The following is a 19,445-nucleotide window of genomic DNA, read 5'->3' as shown; positions in this document are numbered from 1 at the left end:
GTGTCTGCTCCTCGTTCCTTCCCTTTAATGGTAGTGAATTATCCTGCTTTCACTCTGAGTGGGTCTCTAATGACATTAACTGCCTCAAAATCTCAAAGCTTGACTTTTGGACTGAGGTTGTTGTACCTATTATCCAAAACTACAATGTCGTAGGAAATTAGGAGACCGTTAACTGTTATTAACATATCTAAGTTGGAGGCAGTTTGTTCCCTTGATACATCTGCCTTTGCTTGACAAGCAGCCATTAACCTCACCCAATGGCTATCCAACAGCGCCGACATCCTAGCGCTGTTGAAAAAACGTCAAATCAAACTAGGCAGCAAAAACGCCTCCTGGTTCAACGATGATCTTAAGAAATCGAAGAAACTCTGTCGCTCCCTCGAAGGCCTGGAAAAAAGACCCAAACACCAGCACTAGGGACGCCTTCATAAACGCCACCCGCATACACCACCAACTAATCCGGTCTGCCAAGAAAGCCGCATTCATAGACCGACTAGACAACAATGCCCACAACAGCAAGGAATTATTCAACATCGTCAAAGAATTTACCAACCCATCAGCCAACTCCGACATCACCCCCTCCCAAGCCCTCTGCGACTCCCTAGCTACCTTCTTCCACAACAAAATCGCAGACATCCACAACAGCTTCAACAACCAACCCGGAGACCAACCCACCCAACCTTCTGCAGGACCTTCACCCCCCTTGAACACCCTTAACGACTGGAACCCAATCTCCACTGAGGACACCGTCCGCCTGATGAACTCCATCCACTCAGGATCCCCAACTGACCCATGCCCTCACCACATCTTCAACAAAGCAGACTCCATCATAGCACCACACCTCCGAGATGTCATCAACTGCTCCCTCAACTCCGCCACCTTCCCGGAAAGCTGGAAACACGCAGAACTCAGCGCCCTTCTGAAAAAACCCACAGCTGACCCCACCGAACTCAAAAACTACTGCCCCATCTCGCTTCTTCCATTCCCGGCCAAAGTCATCGAGAAAGCTGTCAACAACCAGCTCGCCACCTTCCTCGAAACCAACAAATCCCTCGACTCCTCACAGTCCGGCTTCCGAGCCAAACACAGCACTGAGACCGCACTTATCGCAGCAACAGACGACATTCGTACTCTACTGGACAATGGAGACAGTCGCCCTCATCCTCCTCGACCTCTCCGCTGCCTTCGACACAGTCTGCCATAGCACCCTTCTACAACGCCTCAGAAACGTCGGAATCCAAGGAAAGGCACTGGAATGGATCACCTCGTTCCTTACCGGAAGAACCCAGAGAGTCCGCCTCCCTCCATTCAAGTCAGAGGCCTCTGAAGTCATCTGCGGCGTGCCACAAGGATCGTCACTCAGCCCCACCCTCTTCAACGTATACATGAGCCCCCTTGCGACCATCGCTCGCCAACACAACCTCAACATCATCTCCTACGCTGACGACACTCAACTGATCCTCTCACTCACCAAAGACCCTAACACCGCCACAACCAACTTACACGAAGGAATGAAAGAAGTAGCCGAATGGATGAAGCACAGCCGTCTAAAACTGAACTCAGACAAAACAGAAGTCCTCATCTTAGGCACCTCCCCCTCCGCCTGGGATGACTCTTGGTGGCCAGAGGCCCTTGGAAAAGCACCCATCCCGACGGACCACGCACGGAACCTGGGTGTCATCCTGGACTCCTCACTCTCGATGACCAGACAAGTCAACGCCGTTTCATCATCTTGCTTCAACATTCTTCGCATGCTCAAAAAAACATTTCGCTGGATCCCCACCGAAACTAGAAAAACGGTCACCCACGCACTGGTCACGAGCCGCCTGGACTACGGAAACACCCTATACGCCGGTACCACCGCAAAACTCCAGAAAAAACTCCAACGCATCCAGAACGCCTCAGCCAGACTCATACTAGACATCCCGCGTAAAGAACACATCTCTGGTCACCTGAAAAACCTCCACTGGCTCCCCGTAAATAAGAGGATTACTTTCCGCCTCCTAACCCACGCGCACAAGGCACTTTACGAACTTGGACCCGAATGCCTCAACACACGACTATCCTTCTACACCCCCTCCCGTCAGCTACGATCCTCCAGCCAAGCCCTTGCCACTGTACCTCGCATCAACAAAACCACCATTGGAGGTAGATCCTTCTCCTACCTAGCAGATAAAACTTGGAACTCACTTCCCACTCACCTTCGCCTTACTCAGAACCACCTAGCATTCAGAAAGCAACTTAAAACTTGGATATTCGACAAGTAATTCCCCACCCTTCCTCAAGCGCCTTGAGACCCTATGGGTATGTAGCGCGCTATATAAATCTCTTGACTTGACTTGACAACGTAAAAGACCCAAAATTTAACTGCATGGTCATAGAAAGTTGCGGGAAGCATTGACTTTCCCCAACTCATCATTGCAGAATGCATGTGTAAACCTAAAGCCATAAAACAATGTAATTCAGTTCTCTTCGCAACGCTTATCATCAGAGTTGTGTAAAACTTATGCCAAGGGATTTGAATTTCTACATCAAAAAAGGAGATCTGATAATGTTGAAACTAAGTATTTGAATCCTCCAGGGCTGAGCTGCCTTTCAACTTAGATTGCTTTAAAAATGAGGGTAAATCTTCCACCTTCCCCCAACCTCCTTCTCCCAAAAAATTTAAGCTACGAGAATCCAAATGTTGGGTGACCAATATGAAATCAGAGAGCAGTAGACATGCAAGCATTTTGTTAGGAGAAAATTGTTTCAGGTAGTTTACTTGGTGACTGAGGCAGGATTATTTACACGGTTTCATGTCTTTAATCAGTCTGTCTCCTAGTTGAAATCAAATGCTTGTGAATGACCGCTGAATCATTGTTGGGTATGTCACAATATTAAAAGTTAACCTTGTCCAGCGATTAATCTCTTGATAGTTTTGGATGCTATTTGAATGTTGCCAATTTGACTTGGGGAAATATGTGAATAGCATTTGAATCTCTTAAAAGTAAGCTTTGAACTACATACCCACCTATATAAAAGTAAGTTGCTATGTTCATGAGGCATTTGTTCATCCTCCCAGGTTAAAGCCCTTTTGCTGAACAATTCATTTAATCAGTAGAACATATCCTCTCATCTCCAGGTGCTGGCTTAATCCACCATAAATATTTAAAAGGAAAAAAGTGACTCCATGCACTTGGGAAATAGTCTTCTCTTAAACTTATCCTGTCATATTTAAATGGCATGTAAATGTATTTTTTTTTCCACAGGTGCACTTCTTCAACAGCTTTTTCTACGATAAGCTGCGCACTAAGGGGTACGATGGAGTCAAGCGCTGGACAAAAAATGTAAGTTTTGTTTTAAGTATTTAAATGTGGTTCCTTCTGGGGATTGCCATGGTGCTTATCATTGTTTGGTTAATTCTGTTCACCAGTATCCCTGTGCAGGCCTGATCTGCTTTCAGCCACTAAAATGTTGACTGTGATGTGTCCCCTTTGGTCATTGGTTGTATGATGTGTTCTGTTTTCTAGGTGGATATCTTTAAGAAGGATCTGCTTCTCATACCTATTCATTTGGAAGTTCACTGGTCGCTGGTGTCCGTGGATGTAACTCAGAGAAGCATCACATACTTTGATTCTCAGCGTACCCTCAACAGGCGATGCCCTAAGGTAAGACTGGATTATTCAAGGAAGGAAGGGTCAGGGTAATTCACTAAGCAATCCGTACACAGGCCTCGCAATATCTACTCACCCACTCACTATGGCGAGTCAGATTTGATCAGGTCGCGCTATATTTAGGACCTACTCACATGTCCTTGCGAGCTGACAAAAACAGGTGTTCTGTGCAGTCAGAAAGGGAAGGAGCAATAAAGATGCCTTTAAATGTTGGTTTTATCTTGTCACATTTGCTCTGCGCTCAGACTGAGGTCTGAAGTCTGTTTACAATTACTTTCCTTCTCTGACTGCAGAGTTTCAGAATTTTGTAAAGTGAACGGTCTGACCAGCCATACAAAGTGTGAAATGAAAGGCTGGAGGGTTTCGGATTTTTCCAAACACACGTTTAAACAGCTAATAAGTCAACTGTACATACATTCCAAAATATATTCCAGCAGTTGCAAAAACCCATTTTTTTTGTACTTGTGTTCGATTAAAATGTATTTTAATAGGATGAAAAATAAATTGGAACACTATACTTGGTGATGTGCAAATGAGAATTTTTTCTGAAACCCAGTCTTCACAGATTAATTCACTATGTAGATTTATCGGTAAAGTTGCAAGGTAGTGGGAAGGCTTGGGACCATTTCTTGGAAATTTGCCATCTGTAATGGCAGTGAGTTACCACATGCTTTAGTAATATATTTATTAAACGTGAGTGTTTAAACATGAACCGAAAAATTAGCCTTCCTTGGTGGCAATGCTATTAGTGAACTGAGAGGCAAGTCGATGATCATGTGTACCCCATTTGTGGGCTAGATTCTTATTACACATGGGGCAAACATTTTGTCTATTTAATCAAACAACTTTTGTACAGCAGAAATGCTGAACTCCATTATTTGAAGATGCACATGTGAGAATAAAGAAAAAGGCGACTCTGTAAAGTAAAATATTTACTAATTGTACAAGGTTTGCTCTGTAAGGTGGTAATACCGTGCAGAGTCCATGGGTTCCCCAAAAGTGTACAGGGCTCAATGTAAAACCCAAAGATCTCTATTAGTGGTAGTGTAGACATTTATTGCACAAACAGGATCAATAATGGATCCATTACTCAAGGATATCCAGACCAATTTTATGAAATTATATTTTGTACTTTATTTGAAGATCCAGAACTTCATAATAAGGCAAGTAAGTTTCTAATAAAAAATACATTTCACTTTCAAAAATCTACTTTTTGCACACTGTCCAATGTTTTCCTTTAGGGAAAACAAACTTTCAGTTAAATAGATGCATGTCAAATTTACAATATCAGTCTTCGGACCCAAAAGTAATTAAGGGCCAGGGGTTGGGTAAGTACCAAAACTGAACCACCACCAGCAGCACAGGGGCGGCCGGGTGCAGCGGTCAAAATCTGAGTTTGGCTCAACGCTTTCCAGTGGAGACAGGGGATGCTTGGAGCCACACTGCTTGCAGGCAACAAAATCGGCTGCAGGGGCCAAGCTTTGGCGGTTAGGTTAAGCACGGTGAGGGGGGGGGGGCAAAGCTTACACCACCAGCGGCACAGGGGCGGCTGGTTGCAAGATGCATATTAGACATCTGGCACCCAATGCTTTTCAAGTGATTCTTTGGTCAACAAAAAAGGCTGCCGGCGTGGCACCATAGGTTGCAGGTGGAAGACTAACGACAGCAGAGGTAAGTTGGGAGGTAGAGGGTTGCAGGGGCAGTCTGTTCAGCTCACCAGGGTCGTCGGGTGCAGGGTTGCCTTCGGACATGGGAGCCTTTAGATTCACACTGCAGGACCTGTCATGGAGGGCAGGGGAGGTCAGCCAGCACTGGACACGAGGTCCGGATCGCCAGGGGGACTTCACTGCACAGGTGAGCCACTCAGACTCGGGCCGTGGGTGTCGGGTGCGGAGTGGGCTGGAGACTCAGAACTGCCTGAATGCAAAGTCTTTGGAGTCTGTTTCTTCTAGACAGATCCACTGGAGAGTGGAGTCTTTATTGAAGGCAACAGTCCTCCCAGGGGTTTTGGAGGTTGTTGTTGCAAGACCTGTCACAAGGTCGCTGAAGCTGGAGACCGGCCAGTTGGGCTGGGGCCATGGCAGTTGTCTTCTGCTGCATGGTGTCTACTTTCTTCTTAGATCGTCGCAGATCTCCCTACTTTGTCTGGGGGAGTCACCTAAGTACTACATTTAGATGGGGTTTTTAGGGGAGTAGTAGGTAGGGCTCCTTACTTGGGGTGACTATACCCTCTATTATGCCACCCTCCTGTTGGAGGAGGCATAGGCCTAGCCCTGATTGGAGGTGTCCCATCCTCCAAGATGGGGACAGGCATTTTTGCTTCACCTCCCCTTCCCCACCTTAGGGGGTACATCTCCTATTATCCAGTATTTGGGTGTTTTTCATAGATTCACATGCCTGAATCATTCCCCCGTCGTCGAGACGGGAGCCTCCGGTATATAAAAAAGTAATGTCCTAGAGACATACATAGAAAAGAATAGGCCCAAAGGTCTCGCCTTAGTAGCCTATCCACGTCCTTTTGCAGGAAGGACCAAACAGAGCAGGCCCCAAGGGTCCCACCTTGGTGGCCTATCTGGGTCCTTTTGTAAAAAGGACCAAATAAAGAAAAACAGCCAATCAGCTACTACCTCCTTCTAGAACCTTCCTGCCAGGAGCCCAAGTCTCTCAGATTTTCTACCGCACGTTGTGCTAGGGAGTCTCCACCTGAGTTCTCCTCAGGAATTTCTCTTTTTCTTCTCAAAACGAATTTAATTATCTTCTACAGTTATGTCTGATAGTCAGAAGAAGGGTCTTTTCCGAGCTTGTTCCTCCTGCAGCAAGAAAAGACTTCATGTAGAGGATAAACATGAAACATGTTTATATTGCCTCTACCCTCACCATCAGGCAAAGGACTGCAAAATATGTCGGACCTTCTCCAACAAGACCCTCAAGGACCGAGAAGGTCGACTTCTACTTTGGCTCAACAGGCTCAAGACCAAGACTGATGACTTGGTGTCCGAAGGTGAGAGTGTGTCTGAAGCGTCGCATTTTTCCTTGAAGAGGCCAAGGGTTTCTTCCCCTAGCCCCACAGACACCCCTCCTATGAAGACTTCTAAAAAGTCCTCAGAGGGCAAGGCATCTGTGTCTGTCAAGGACCTTCCTGTCCCCAGGAAGCAGCCGCTGGTCCCGACGACGACGACCGCGTCGATGGTGCATTCAGCGCAGAAAACTGTCTCGACGTCGACGACGACAGTGTCGACGACGACTGCATCGTCGGCTTCCTCCTCGACAACGAGGACAACGCCTTCATCGTCGGCGAGTAGACCTACGCCGTCGACCATCCCGGTCACTCCATCGACGACGAAGATTTCGTCGTCAACGACGAAACCGTCGTCGAAGACACCGACGACACCGTCGACGAAAACAACGCCGTCGACTAGGATCATCCCGTCGACGGTGGGAAAGCCGTCGACGACGAACACACCGTCGACGGTGGGGACCTTGCCGTCGACGAAAATGACGTCGATGAAGACACCGTCGTCGCTACCGCTTTCGACGACTAGTAAATTACCGTCGACGACAATACCTACCACGACAGTCGACTCCAGCGTCGACGTCTACGGGACCATGGAAGGAGTCTGCACTCTTATCCCACGCCATGGATGCCTTTCCACCGCAAGTGAGCCATGTCACGGTCAAAATTACTAAACGGCCTATTACGCCACTTCAGACATCGCCCGGTAGGGTACGACAGCTACCTCCGGCTTGTCTACTGCAAGGTCAGGAGTCGGACGAGGACTCTTTTACGCAGGCTACTAGTCGATCAGACCTGGTGTAAAAAGTTCAATCGGGTCAGGGACAATCGATATTTGCCCGGCAGTATTGCCTCTGTGACCCTCTAGTTATTTAAATCAATGAAGAGGCAGGCGCTGGAGACTGGAAAGCAGGAAACAAGGGTTTTTATTCTCTCCGGAGGAGAACACAACGAAACGGACAGAAGGTATCGTTCTGAGGTGCTCTAACTGTATTCCTGAGGCCTGGCCTCTTATACACACATTTATGACTTTATTGTAGATTACACATACATGTTAAAGCTTTGATGTACGGAAAAGACATTCTCGGAACTCCCCTTTGGGCCCGTTCCCACACACATTTACAGTTGAAGTCCCCACCCTAGTCACAACAGGTGATGAGCATCGCGCAGCTGGATAATCCGCCGATTCACGGAATGTGGGGGGTTTGATCGGATCTCATGGGGTGGGGGCTTTGATCAACCCGGGGATTCTTTGATGGGGGAAGCTTTCTATTGTACGGGGAGGGGCAAGGATGGTATCGGCAGAGCTGGGTGTCGGCTTGGGAACGGGGAGGACAAAACGGGCACACGGGGAAAAAGGGTTTTGCATCTAAGGGCCGGAGATCATGAAAGGAAAGCAGGGAGGTGTCGCGCTGGGAACAGGATGAGGGCCTGGGGCAGAGCAGCGCCGAAGAGGGGTTTATGACTCAAGGCAGGTGCAAGCAGGGGGTGGATAGCGTGCAGGCTTAGTGAAGGCGAAGGGCTATGTCAGGGGCCAGCGGCATGCAAAAGGGTTTGTTCTGATCGGGGCATCTTAGAAAATGGCGGGCGCGCACGACAAAAGTGTGGCATCAGGGGAAGAGGCAAGATGGCGCAGATAATGTTCACCAAAACGTACTAATTTTCAACAGTCCTCCCTTTAACATATTCAAGACATCTTGCTGGTTCATTTGTTGTAAACGATACATTTTAACTTTTCTAGTTTTCAGGAGGCGGGCCTATTTGATAAACTTGTTCAGCAGGAAAGTCATAGGAATGTAATACAAAAACGGCGAGCAGCAAGTACATATCATAACGTGAACTGGCAGGTTAATACATATTTCAGATTCGGATTGGAGCAGGATCAATACAATGGCGGCTGGGAGAGAAATGAGGCATAAAAAAACGGTGATTGAGGATGTCAAATGTTCGAAGTTTTACGAGTTCTCATTGTTCTTTGTGGTCTTTCGTTGGCGCTGTTGAGCACCGGCGGTGGAGCTACAAGTCCAGCTCTGTTCTAAGTTCTGCGTTGCAGGGCACGACCCTTTCCTCGCGTTTCTGGTCGGAAAGGTCCTTTTCGCCCTGTGTCCTTTGAGGTGATTGTCAGAAAGTTCGGATGGAAGAAGAGCGTACAAAACAGTCCATAGGGTAGGTCAGAGGGAAAGGGGGATGGAGCAAGGCCAAATTAGGAACAAACTAGGGGAACGAGAGACTTCAAATAGGCGGGCGTGTGACCGAATTCAGAGAGCGGGGACTTGTCGACAGGCATTGGACATCGAGCAGGGGCATCAGGTCGACCCTTTCTTCTCATGTTGTCGAAAACAGTGCCTCGTCCTGCAGCTCTTTTCAGTCGTGGTCTCGCCTTGGCTAATGTCGCAGGTGTTCCTTAGTCTGCAGTCGGGCCTCGTGCTCCCACATCCGGTCCTTTTCTCCTCCAACAGCGGTACCCTTAAACAAGTTTGAAAAGACAGTCTTTAGAAAATTTGCAGATGAAGATAATCAAAAAGTCTATTTCTCTCCCAGCTCCAGGCAAAGAATGAAAAATGCCCGTTATTTTAGTGTTCACAACTGGCATATGAATGACCGGTGACGGGTTCTGTTGGATTTACTATGACTTTCCTTCATAATTATTTATTACAGGCATGGCAGTTCATCTGATGGTAACCCACCCTTGTGAGACAAATCTGGCGAAGATATGCCGTTCTCTAGAGTTTTACATTTACAAAAGGGTGCAGTGAGTCGTCAACATGGTACTACACAGGTATTTTGCTGAGAGACGAACATGGCTAAACATTTCCTTTCTATCGGTGCATCCTGTTTTGCAACTACTGCGGGGTTCATTTCGATGATTTCTTTACCTTGAACTAGTCTGTTAACCTTGTAAAACATCATTCTGGGTCCTACGTAACCTTTTACAGCCCGATTACTTAATTAGGAAGGACAGGGGTTTTATGGGAAACAACCAGGGACATATACAGGGGAGGTAACGGGGGTGGTCATTTTTCCGGTTTGGGTATTGCGACAATTCGGGGAGGGGAGGGTCGCGTATTCTGAGGTCCTTGTCTTATACTATAGGAGCCGTTGACATGTAGTTCCCTTATTTTCGGGTCAGATTAGGGAACCTCTGTCGTTTTACCTGTCCTTTCCCTTACGGCCCAACCTGGGTTCATTGACTTCTAGCGGAAAAGGAGAGGTAATGACGCGGTCTCAGGGTGATTGTATTAAAGACAAGTTTTTGTGCAAATACTGACGGTATTTGAAGCCAATTAGGTGGGGTGCTAGGGGTGGCAGTCTGCCAATTTCGGGGCTAACCACTCGGAAGAGTGGGAGTGCAAAAATAGAGGGAGAGAGAGAGAGAGAGAGTGCAACGGCAGGCTAAATAGTACACGTGCAACAGGGAGGGTGGCAGTGTATTCAAGGAAGGCTATTTAGTGCATTACACAGTAAAGGGCATTCACGAGTCTGCGTTAGAATCTTGTAATCATGCAGTTTGAGCATTAGACAGGGTAGAGGGGGCGTGCCTTGAGAAAAAGAAAAGAAGAAAGGAGGTACCATGTTGTCGCACTTTCTCGCATTCTCGGTCCTTCGACCAGTTGGGCCAACGCCTCAGTCACACATACACACATTCCCTCATAGTTTCGCATCATACGTGACATGGGTTCATTCGTCCGGTCTGGTTTAAGGGTGATCACTTTTTATCAGGTTGTGCTAATTTTTCGGGTTTGTTCGGTACGTGAGTAGTCTGCAGGCGTGCTTAGACACCACCTTGCGGCGCTAGTCCGCTTCGTGTATTAGACGTGGCAAGGCTTCAGATCTTCGCCACACCTCGGCTGTAATCTCTGATGTAACCTGCAGAAGGAGGAAAAAAAGGGGGGGGGGTGGGGGAGACAGCATTCGCGCGCATTCAAATACATGGATTCATAAGTCCCTTACTTACCTCTTACTCGTCTTTCCTCCTTGGGGCAGGGTCCCCGGGGATATGGTTTCTGGAGTCGGGGGGGGGGGTAGTGTGTTCATGTAGGGCGTGTGCGGGGAAACATAAAAAGGAAACCTGAGGTGCCTAGTGCGAGGTATCTAGTCAAAGGATGTATCTCACTATCGGGGTCCTTAAACCTCTTTCAACGCTGTGGCGTTCTAAGGTTCTTCGGTTCTTGGGTCCCTGCTACTTTGGAACGTTGTACTTTATAATATTTACATTATTTCATTTCACCCTCCTTTTACATTCCCTCATTTACACCATTCGTTTTACCCATCCTTGGAAGTCAAGGTCTTCCTCTACGCGAGAGTTCATGAGTCAGACGCGTACCTTGAAGGCGGAGTGTCGTGTTGTTGATCCGATCCGTCCTCCAGGGCTGGGCAACCATCTTCTTTTAACCTTAAAGAGAGAGCAGAGTAGGGTGCACAGAAAAGAACTTTCCCACCCATCCCATATTTTTTTAAAATAAAGCATGCAATACCCGTCCATAGTTTCAAAGACTTTATTTTGCAAAATCATTTCAGCATATGGATTATGAGGGTGCGGTCGTATTTGGCCGGTCGTGGCAATGGCTAAAGTGCGTACAGTGGGGGGTGTCGTTTGCAGCAATAAAAACATCGGAAAGTTTTACTCATTCATTTGTAAGAGACTAAAACGTCTATTAATTGGCTGGGGGTTCGGGGGCATATATTTTCATAATTTAGAAGCATAATCATAACAGTTGTAATCAGATTTCCTATATGCATACCGTACGTGTGCGTCGTAAATGGGGTTTACATCAGTTATAAAAATATAATACATTGTACATTCGTAATCAACATTTGTAACGGGGATCTTTTCATACTGTTCGTCGAGTAAGTTCTCCTTGTCTTTTCTAGCCAAGTGTACAAAGGATCATATAAAATCTCAGAACATCAAGTTTATATTAGTGCGAAGGAACACCACGAGGTGTTCGTAAGTTCCGATTGATACCAGCGCCATTTTGGGCGGGGCCGGCTCAGTCCGGAAGCAGCATCAGGGGGAAATGTTTCCATTACTGGCAGTTTGGACCAGAGTCCTTTTCGGCAGTTCTAGAATTCACGCTAACAGAAGGTGTGGCAATGTCATGTTTGTTTCGTTGGCGATCAAGGCAGCCGTCCCTTACCGGAAACCTGCAAAGGCCGAAGGTTCCGCCGGGGACCCTTGTAGGATCTTCAAGGCTGCGGAGATGCTGTCGGAGATGGGGGCTCGTGCTCCAGAGGGCAAATGTTCGAGTTATATTGCTGGTCAAAGTTACTCTAGTGGCCGGGGCCCACCTTCCAGCGGACCCAGACGCCATTTTGAGGCCCTACCGGGGCCACTCTCGTCGAGTTTGCAAGAGTGGAAGAGACCCTTCGGAGTGAAAGGAAGAGGTCCCTGTTTTGTGAAAGCGGGACGTTCGGCTGGGGTGCGGCTGTGATGCCCCCACCTGGGGGCAAGGGAGACTCGTTCGCCTCGTCTCCTTCTCCCGGTGTACTCCATGCCGCTCCTTTTCATCGCCCCGCATGAAGGCCTCTCCACATCCGGTGTTCCCCAAGTGCCACCATTGTACGTTCGGTGCTGCGCAAGTACTGGGGTGCCACCATTGTACGTTCGGTGCTGCGCAAGTACTGGGGTGCCACCATTGTACGTTCGGTGCTGTGGAAGTATTGGCACCATCGCCTGACTGGGGGTGTTCGGCGTCGGGCTGGGGGCTGGGAAACCTCCTACCGGTGGAGGTGGGAGAGGCTCGTCCGCGTCGCCTCTCCCTCCCAGCCCAACTTGGACAAATTGTTGTGGAGGTACGTGCAGGACATCCCGCCGTCCAGGACTGCTGCGGCTGTGACGGAAGAGAAAAGGAAGAGGTGCCTCGTTCTCCTCTGGACATGTGGCGGGACTACCTTAGTCTTTCCAGGCCCGTTGCGGCCGGCCAAGGAGACATGTGGCGGGACTACCTGCAAATGCCCAGGCTGCGGGCTCCTGCCTCTCCTCCGGCTCCCCCATACGTTAAGATTTCCTGACCAAGAGTTGGCGGCCGGGCTCGCCTTATATGGGTTGCCGTTGGTTGGGCGTAGCCGTAACCCTGCCCTACTTTGGAAGGTTCCAGAATGGGGGGGGGCGAATGTTCTGTTTGACTTTCATTTTCTACAGTTTATCGTTATTATTCCTTGTTTGTTGTGTTAAATTAAAAGTTCAAGTTCATTAATGGTCTACGGATTTTGTTTCACCATTTCTTTCTTTCCAGGTTGCTTTTATGCTAAGTTTCTGCTAACAGAGGTCGAGTAACACGGAAACACGTGTAGAGGGATGACGCAGATTTGCACATTACATACACACAAACTCAGACGGGGGACAGTACAAGTACGACATACAAAGACCCAAGACAAATATAAAAACAGTTATTGGTCATAATTATCTCTTTCCGTCTGTGAATTTTAAACGAGGCTGGGTTCCCGTCTTGACATTGCCCGACCTAGGAGAACGTGAGCATGCCGCTGAGATTTTCCTGGCGAAATCTGTGCCATCGGGCATAATCAAACGTGGTGGTTCTGTCTGGTCTGTCTATGTAAGTCGGGTTCTTCTTTGTCTCGCGCCTTTTCTCGTACTGTCGGTCTGTCGTTCTTGTCGGCCCTTTGCCTTTACTCACGCTCAGTAGAGTCGGGCATTGGGCTTTCCAGTGTCCGACATACCTACAAAAAGCGCATTGGTCTGACCCTAAGTCTGGTCGTCCTTTGCATAGTGTCGGGGGATAAGTTGTGGGTAGCGGTGTCCTGGGGTTGTCCTGTCGGTATATTTCCCTACTTGGTTTATCCTCGTCTTTTCTCTGTCGTTTCGTAGCCTCTCTGCGCCACATACCGAGACTGTCGAGCATAATTGGCGTTGTCTTATTATTTCGAAGGGCTATTTCTAACGTTTCTATTTTATCAAGGTCAAAGGATCCTGCCAGTGGCCACTGTTTGTCTTGACTCTCTTCGGTATACCTGTGCCATAATTTATTATAGGCTATGGTGACTAACCCATAGTTTATGAACATGTCCTTATTAGGGGTGCCTTCTAATGGAGCTATATGGTCCACCTCTAATACGCGGTCCGGACTAAACAGGCTATTTATCAGTGGGGAGAAGACAGACATGACGGCTCGTAACGAGGGACTAAAAAGTCAGCACTGCCTATCTTATCACTAGGTGCAAAGACCGTACAGAATATTTCTATTCAACGTTGTTTGCAGGCAGTGAATACCTCATGGATCAAAAAAAAATATAAAACCAAACGACCAATAAATAACAATGGGGAGAATGAGTAGGTCCGCAAAGATCTGCGTTACCTACCCTTTTCACTATCTGCAAAAAGGGTGGTCTCTTCCCTGCTTGCAGACAGGGAATCTCCAGGAAACAATAGTTTGCGAACAACAGTTCAGTTTCAAGCAATTATTGAGTGGGGGAGAAAAAAATAAGCACGGCTGCTACCCTACCTATCCTCCACTGTTTGCAAAGAGAGAGAGAGCCTGTTGTTTCTCCGTTTGCAGACAGTGAATCTCCAAATAAAAATAAACAGAGCAATACTAGTATTTTGAACAAACAAACAATCAAGCAAATTTTTCGCAACTTGTCGTGGTAACACGACCTTACCCGGACCGCATGGACAGTTTCTTGTCTTCCGAATCCAGCGCCCGATCGTCCTCTTTTTCTCGTATTTCTCACGGCACTCCTGATGGTTCCCAGTCAGGACCGTAGATCACTCGAGAGAGGTCTGTTCGGAACTAGTGAAGTTCGGATGATCGGCTGCCAGACGAGGGTCTATTGGGCAAGAGCTCTCCCGATCGTTGCAGTCGTTCACTCTGTCGTCGGGACCTCTCCCACTGGATCCACGAGTCGCTGATGGGCCCCACGCTTGGGACGCCAATTGTAAAAAGTTCAATCGGGTCAGGGACAATCGATATTTGCCCGGCAGTATTGCCTCTGTGACCCTCTAGTTATTTAAATCAATGAAGAGGCAGGCGCTGGAGACTGGAAAGCAGGAAACAAGGGTTTTTATTCTCTCCGGAGGAGAACACAACGAAACGGACAGAAGGTATCGTTCTGAGGTGCTCTAACTGTATTCCTGAGGCCTGGCCTCTTATACACACATTTATGACTTTATTGTAGATTACACATACATGTTAAAGCTTTGATGTACGGAAAAGACATTCTCGGAACTCCCCTTTGGGCCCGTTCCCACACACATTTACAGTTGAAGTCCCCACCCTAGTCACAACAGGTGATGAGCATCGCGCAGCTGGATAATCCGCCGATTCACGGAATGTGGGGGGTTTGATCGGATCTCATGGGGTGGGGGCTTTGATCAACCCGGGGATTCTTTGATGGGGGAAGCTTTCTATTGTACGGGGAGGGGCAAGGATGGTATCGGCAGAGCTGGGTGTCGGCTTGGGAACGGGGAGGACAAAACGGGCACACGGGGAAAAAGGGTTTTGCATCTAAGGGCCGGAGATCATGAAAGGAAAGCAGGGAGGTGTCGCGCTGGGAACAGGATGAGGGCCTGGGGCAGAGCAGCGCCGAAGAGGGGTTTATGACTCAAGGCAGGTGCAAGCAGGGGGTGGATAGCGTGCAGGCTTAGTGAAGGCGAAGGGCTATGTCAGGGGCCAGCGGCATGCAAAAGGGTTCGTTCTGATCGGGGCATCTTAGAAAATGGCGGGCGCGCACGACAAAAGTGTGGCATCAGGGGAAGAGGCAAGATGGCGCAGATAATGTTCACCAAAACGTACTAATTTTCAACACTGGTACTGAAGTGCCAAACCACAGACGAGGAGCCGGAAGAGGTGGAAGACTTTGTACAACAACCGGTCCACCCTCCACCCCAGACACAGGTTACTCCTATGGTGTGTCTCCCCGCTTCCATCGTCTCGGACCTCCAATTCCTCATAAAGGATTATAAGGAAAGGTTCCCGGAGAAACCATCTGCGCCCGCACTTCCAGCTGCACAGGCGCCAGCTCCTTCATCTCGTCATAGGCCAACTCCCCTGGTCATTGAAAGGACACAGGTGCCAATTCAGGACGCTCCCTCATCTGACGAAGAGGAGAGGGAACAGGAGGAAGGGGAAGTCGATGACGACCAGTCGGACCCGGATGCAGACAAGGATTATGTGGCACATTCTCCAGCCTCTCCGGAGCCACAGACCTCGGAGTCTCCACCCGCAGAAATCGGTGGATTCCACAACATCATTGAGCGGGCTGCCAAGAGGTTCCATATGTCCATGGAAACTCAGGAAACTGAATGCTTCCTTTACGACTTCAAGGAGCCCACTAAGAAGTCCACAAGGTCAATCCCAATCATTGACTTTATATGGAAGCAGGGCAAACAAATCATGCAAACTCCTGCTTCTATACAGGTGGTGGTGCCCAGGCTTGATAAGAAATACAAGGCCACCTCTTCGGCACCAGCATGCCTGACAGGTCATCCCAAAGCAGATTCCGTGGTGACTCAAGCGGCGCAGAAGAAGTCACGAAATCCAGCCTCGCCTCTGTCGACGCCACCTGACAAGGAGGGCAGGAAACTGGATGCCGTTGGCAAACGCTTCACTACCACGTCGGCCATGACGGTGAAAGTGGCTAATTCAATTGCACTACTGGGCCGTTACAATCGCCAACTCTGGGCGGACATTGCGCCCTATCTTTCGAATCTGCCGGAGGATCTCAGAGAGGAAGCACATTCACTTCTCTTAGAAGGCCAGACCTCTGCTTCAGAGCTCATCGATTGTGCCATTGATGCCGCCATGACTGGTTTCCGGCAACTGGCAGGGGCTGCAGTCCTGAGGCGACAGGGTTGGCTCAAGGCCACCACTTTCCGCCAGGAGGTGCAAACCAGGATTTTAGATATGCCTTATGATGGCCAGCACCTATTTGGTGAACAGATCGACGCGGCCCTCACCACCATTAAAAAGGACACGGACACCGCCAAGGCTCTGGGTACTCTACAATTCCGGACCCAGTCCTTTCGTGGCAACAGGGGAAGAGGCCAACCTGCGTACAAAGGTTCCTATCAAAATCGGTCTTCCTACTCATATTCACAGTCCAAGCCGCAATTTCAACAACGGCAACCACAACAGGGACGACAGTCTTCCTACGGCAAATCCAATTACCGAGGAAAGGGCCAAAAACGACCTGCTGGCAACAGACAATGACTTGTCTCCCCAGCTAGCCCCTCCACCACTACATTCTTTACGACTTGGAGGAAAGCTGACATACTTCCTAAAAAATTGGCAAACTATAACAACGGATCGGTGGGTACTCCAACTCATTCGATTTGGACATTCCCTAGAATTCACTTCTATTCCCCCAACAACACCACCTTGCCTACGATCACACAGGCACCTACGATTACTTCTTCAGGAAATAGCTTCCATGCTACAGAAGGGAGCCATAGAGAGAGTTCCACGGGCCCGCAAGGGACAAGGTTTCTACTCTCACTTCTTCCTAATCCACCAAAAAGGAAAGAAGTGGCGGCCAATCCTGGACCTCAGGGCACTCAACGTGTTCCTAAAGAAACAATCGTTCCGTATGGTGACTCTGCAAGAAATCCTTGGTCTTCTGGAGAAAGGGGACTACATGACGTCCTTAGACCTTCAGGACGCCTACTACCAGATACCTATTCTCAAAGGGCACAGGAAGTTCCTCAGGTTTGCGGTGGCAGGACAACACTACCAATTTCGTGTCCTTCCATTTGGCCTCAAATCGGCCCCGAGGATATTTACCAAATGCCTATCACCCGTGGCAGCATTCCTTCGTCAGCAAGGCCACCAGGTGTTTCCATACCTGGACGACTGGTTGGTAAAGGCACCAACAGAGGCCGCCGCAGCCTCATCCTCCAGCGCCTGTCTGGATATTTTCCACCGCCTGGGCCTGACCCTCAACACCGCAAAGTCGACTCTGGAACCCACCAAGTTCATCACGTTCCTTGGAGCGACTCTGGACACGGAGCGTGTCAAAGCTTTCCCCTCTCAGGAGAGAAAGGTCAAACTCATCTCCTTGGCCAAGGCAGTGGCTTCGCGGAAGACTCTTCCGGTCCGCACGTTCAAGTCCCTCCTCGGCATGATGTCTTCATGCATACTGCTCATTCCCCACTTCCGCCTGAAAATGCGTCCACTTCAGGAGGCACTGACAAAGCAATGGACACAAGCCACAGGTTCTTTCGAGGACCGCATACGAGTCACTCGACCTATTATCAACCACTTGCAATGGTGGACATCGTTCAACCATCTGTCAAAGGGTCTGCCGTTCCTGCTCCCAGTAGAACCACACGTAATAACTACGGATGCGTCCCTGGAAGGTTGGGGAGCAGTCCTCCAGGAACTCCAGATAAACGGCAAATGGACGATACAGGAAACCAAGCTCCATATCAATCTGTTGGAGTTGAGAGCGGTCTTCCTGGCTCTACAGGCGTTTCTACCACGCATTCGTCACTCCCCAGTGCTCGTCAGGACGGACAACACCACAACGATGCACTACCTGAACAAACAGGGGGGGACGCGTTCGATCTCGTTATCTCGAGAATCGCAAAGAATCTGGAACTGGCTTCTGCAACATGGAATATCGTTGAAAGCGGAGTACGTCCCGGGCAAGGACAACGTCTTGGCGGACGCACTGAGCAGGGAGAGATCTCCTTCCCACGAATGGGAACTGGACATGGAGGTGCTGGATCGTATCTTCGAGGAGTGGGGCACCCCGAACATAGACCTCTTTGCCACCAGAGAGAACGCCAAATGCCCAAGCTTCGCAAGCAGGCATCACCACTCAGGAACCCTCGGGAATGCTTTTTCCATCGCATGGTGCAACGTATTTGCGTACGCCTTTCCGCCATTCCCACTGATACCCAGGGTTCTCAGGAAGATGAAATCGGAACCCTGCACTCTGATCCTGATTGCTCCGTCCTGGCCGAGGCAGCACTGGTTCACGGAGCTTCATCGCCTCTCTGCCCGGCCCCCTCTTCGCCTGCAGCAGTTTCCGGCCCTGATCACGATGTCCCAAGGGCAGGTTCTCCACCCGAACCTGAGCTCTCTGAAATTGTCGGCCTGGCTCCTGAATACCGCGAATTCAGCCACCTGAACATCCCGCAGGAGTGCAGAGATGTCCTTGCGAAAGCTAGAGCTGTCAGCACTAACAAAACCTACTCACTAAAATGAAAGCGATTCTGTTCCTGGTGTGTGGATCATGGCTTGCACCCCTTCCATGCCACTCCACAGCAGCTGCTGCCATACTTGTTGCATCTTGCGCAATCAGGCCTTGCACATGCATCCGTCAAAGTGCATCTAGCGGCAATTTCAAGGTTCACAAGGACTGCTACGGGCCCATCTTTGTGGGTGGACAGACTCATCAAACAATTCCTAAAAGGCCTATTCAGGTCCTTTCCACGACCAAACCCTCCATCGTGGCACCTCAATGTGGTTCTTCATCAACTAATGAAGCATCCCTTCGAACCCATCCATAAGGCAGAGATCAAGCTCCTCTCTTGGAAAACGGCCCTCCTCCTGGCGCTAACCTCCGCCAGAAGGGTCAGTGAATTGCAGGCTCTATCCATCCAGGATCCTTTTCTACAATTCAGGGAGGACAGAGTCATTCCGCGGACTAACCCTCGCTTCATTCCAAAAGTCCCCTCGGACTTCCACCTTAACGAACCAGTGGTGCTTAGATCGTTCTTTCCGAATCCTACCACGGCAGCCGAAAGAACCCTACATTCTCTAGATCTGAAGAGATGTCTTAAGTTCTACATAGATGAGACACAACACTTCCGG

General features: G+C 49.0%; 1 protein-coding gene across 4 annotated transcripts in view; it reads left to right on the top strand.

The window, feature by feature from the left end:
- The window catches only part of SENP3 (SUMO specific peptidase 3), a 134,678-nt gene that overhangs the window by 79,998 nt on the left and 35,235 nt on the right, over positions 1–19,445 (top strand). For all 4 annotated transcript variants that reach the window (XM_078670511.1, XM_078670513.1, XM_078670514.1 and 1 more), the window contains exons 7-8: positions 3,252–3,329; positions 3,513–3,650. In XM_078670511.1, the coding sequence (XP_078526637.1) occupies positions 3,252–3,329; positions 3,513–3,650 (216 nt within the window). The remainder of the gene's footprint in view (positions 1–3,251; positions 3,330–3,512; positions 3,651–19,445) is intronic.

The sequence above is a fragment of the Lissotriton helveticus genome, chromosome 12 (assembly GCF_964261635.1).
Source record: "Lissotriton helveticus chromosome 12, aLisHel1.1, whole genome shotgun sequence".
NCBI lineage: Eukaryota > Metazoa > Chordata > Amphibia > Caudata > Salamandridae > Lissotriton > Lissotriton helveticus.
The sequence above is the reverse complement of the archived record's forward strand: the minus strand, read 5'-3'. Positions and strand labels throughout refer to the sequence as shown.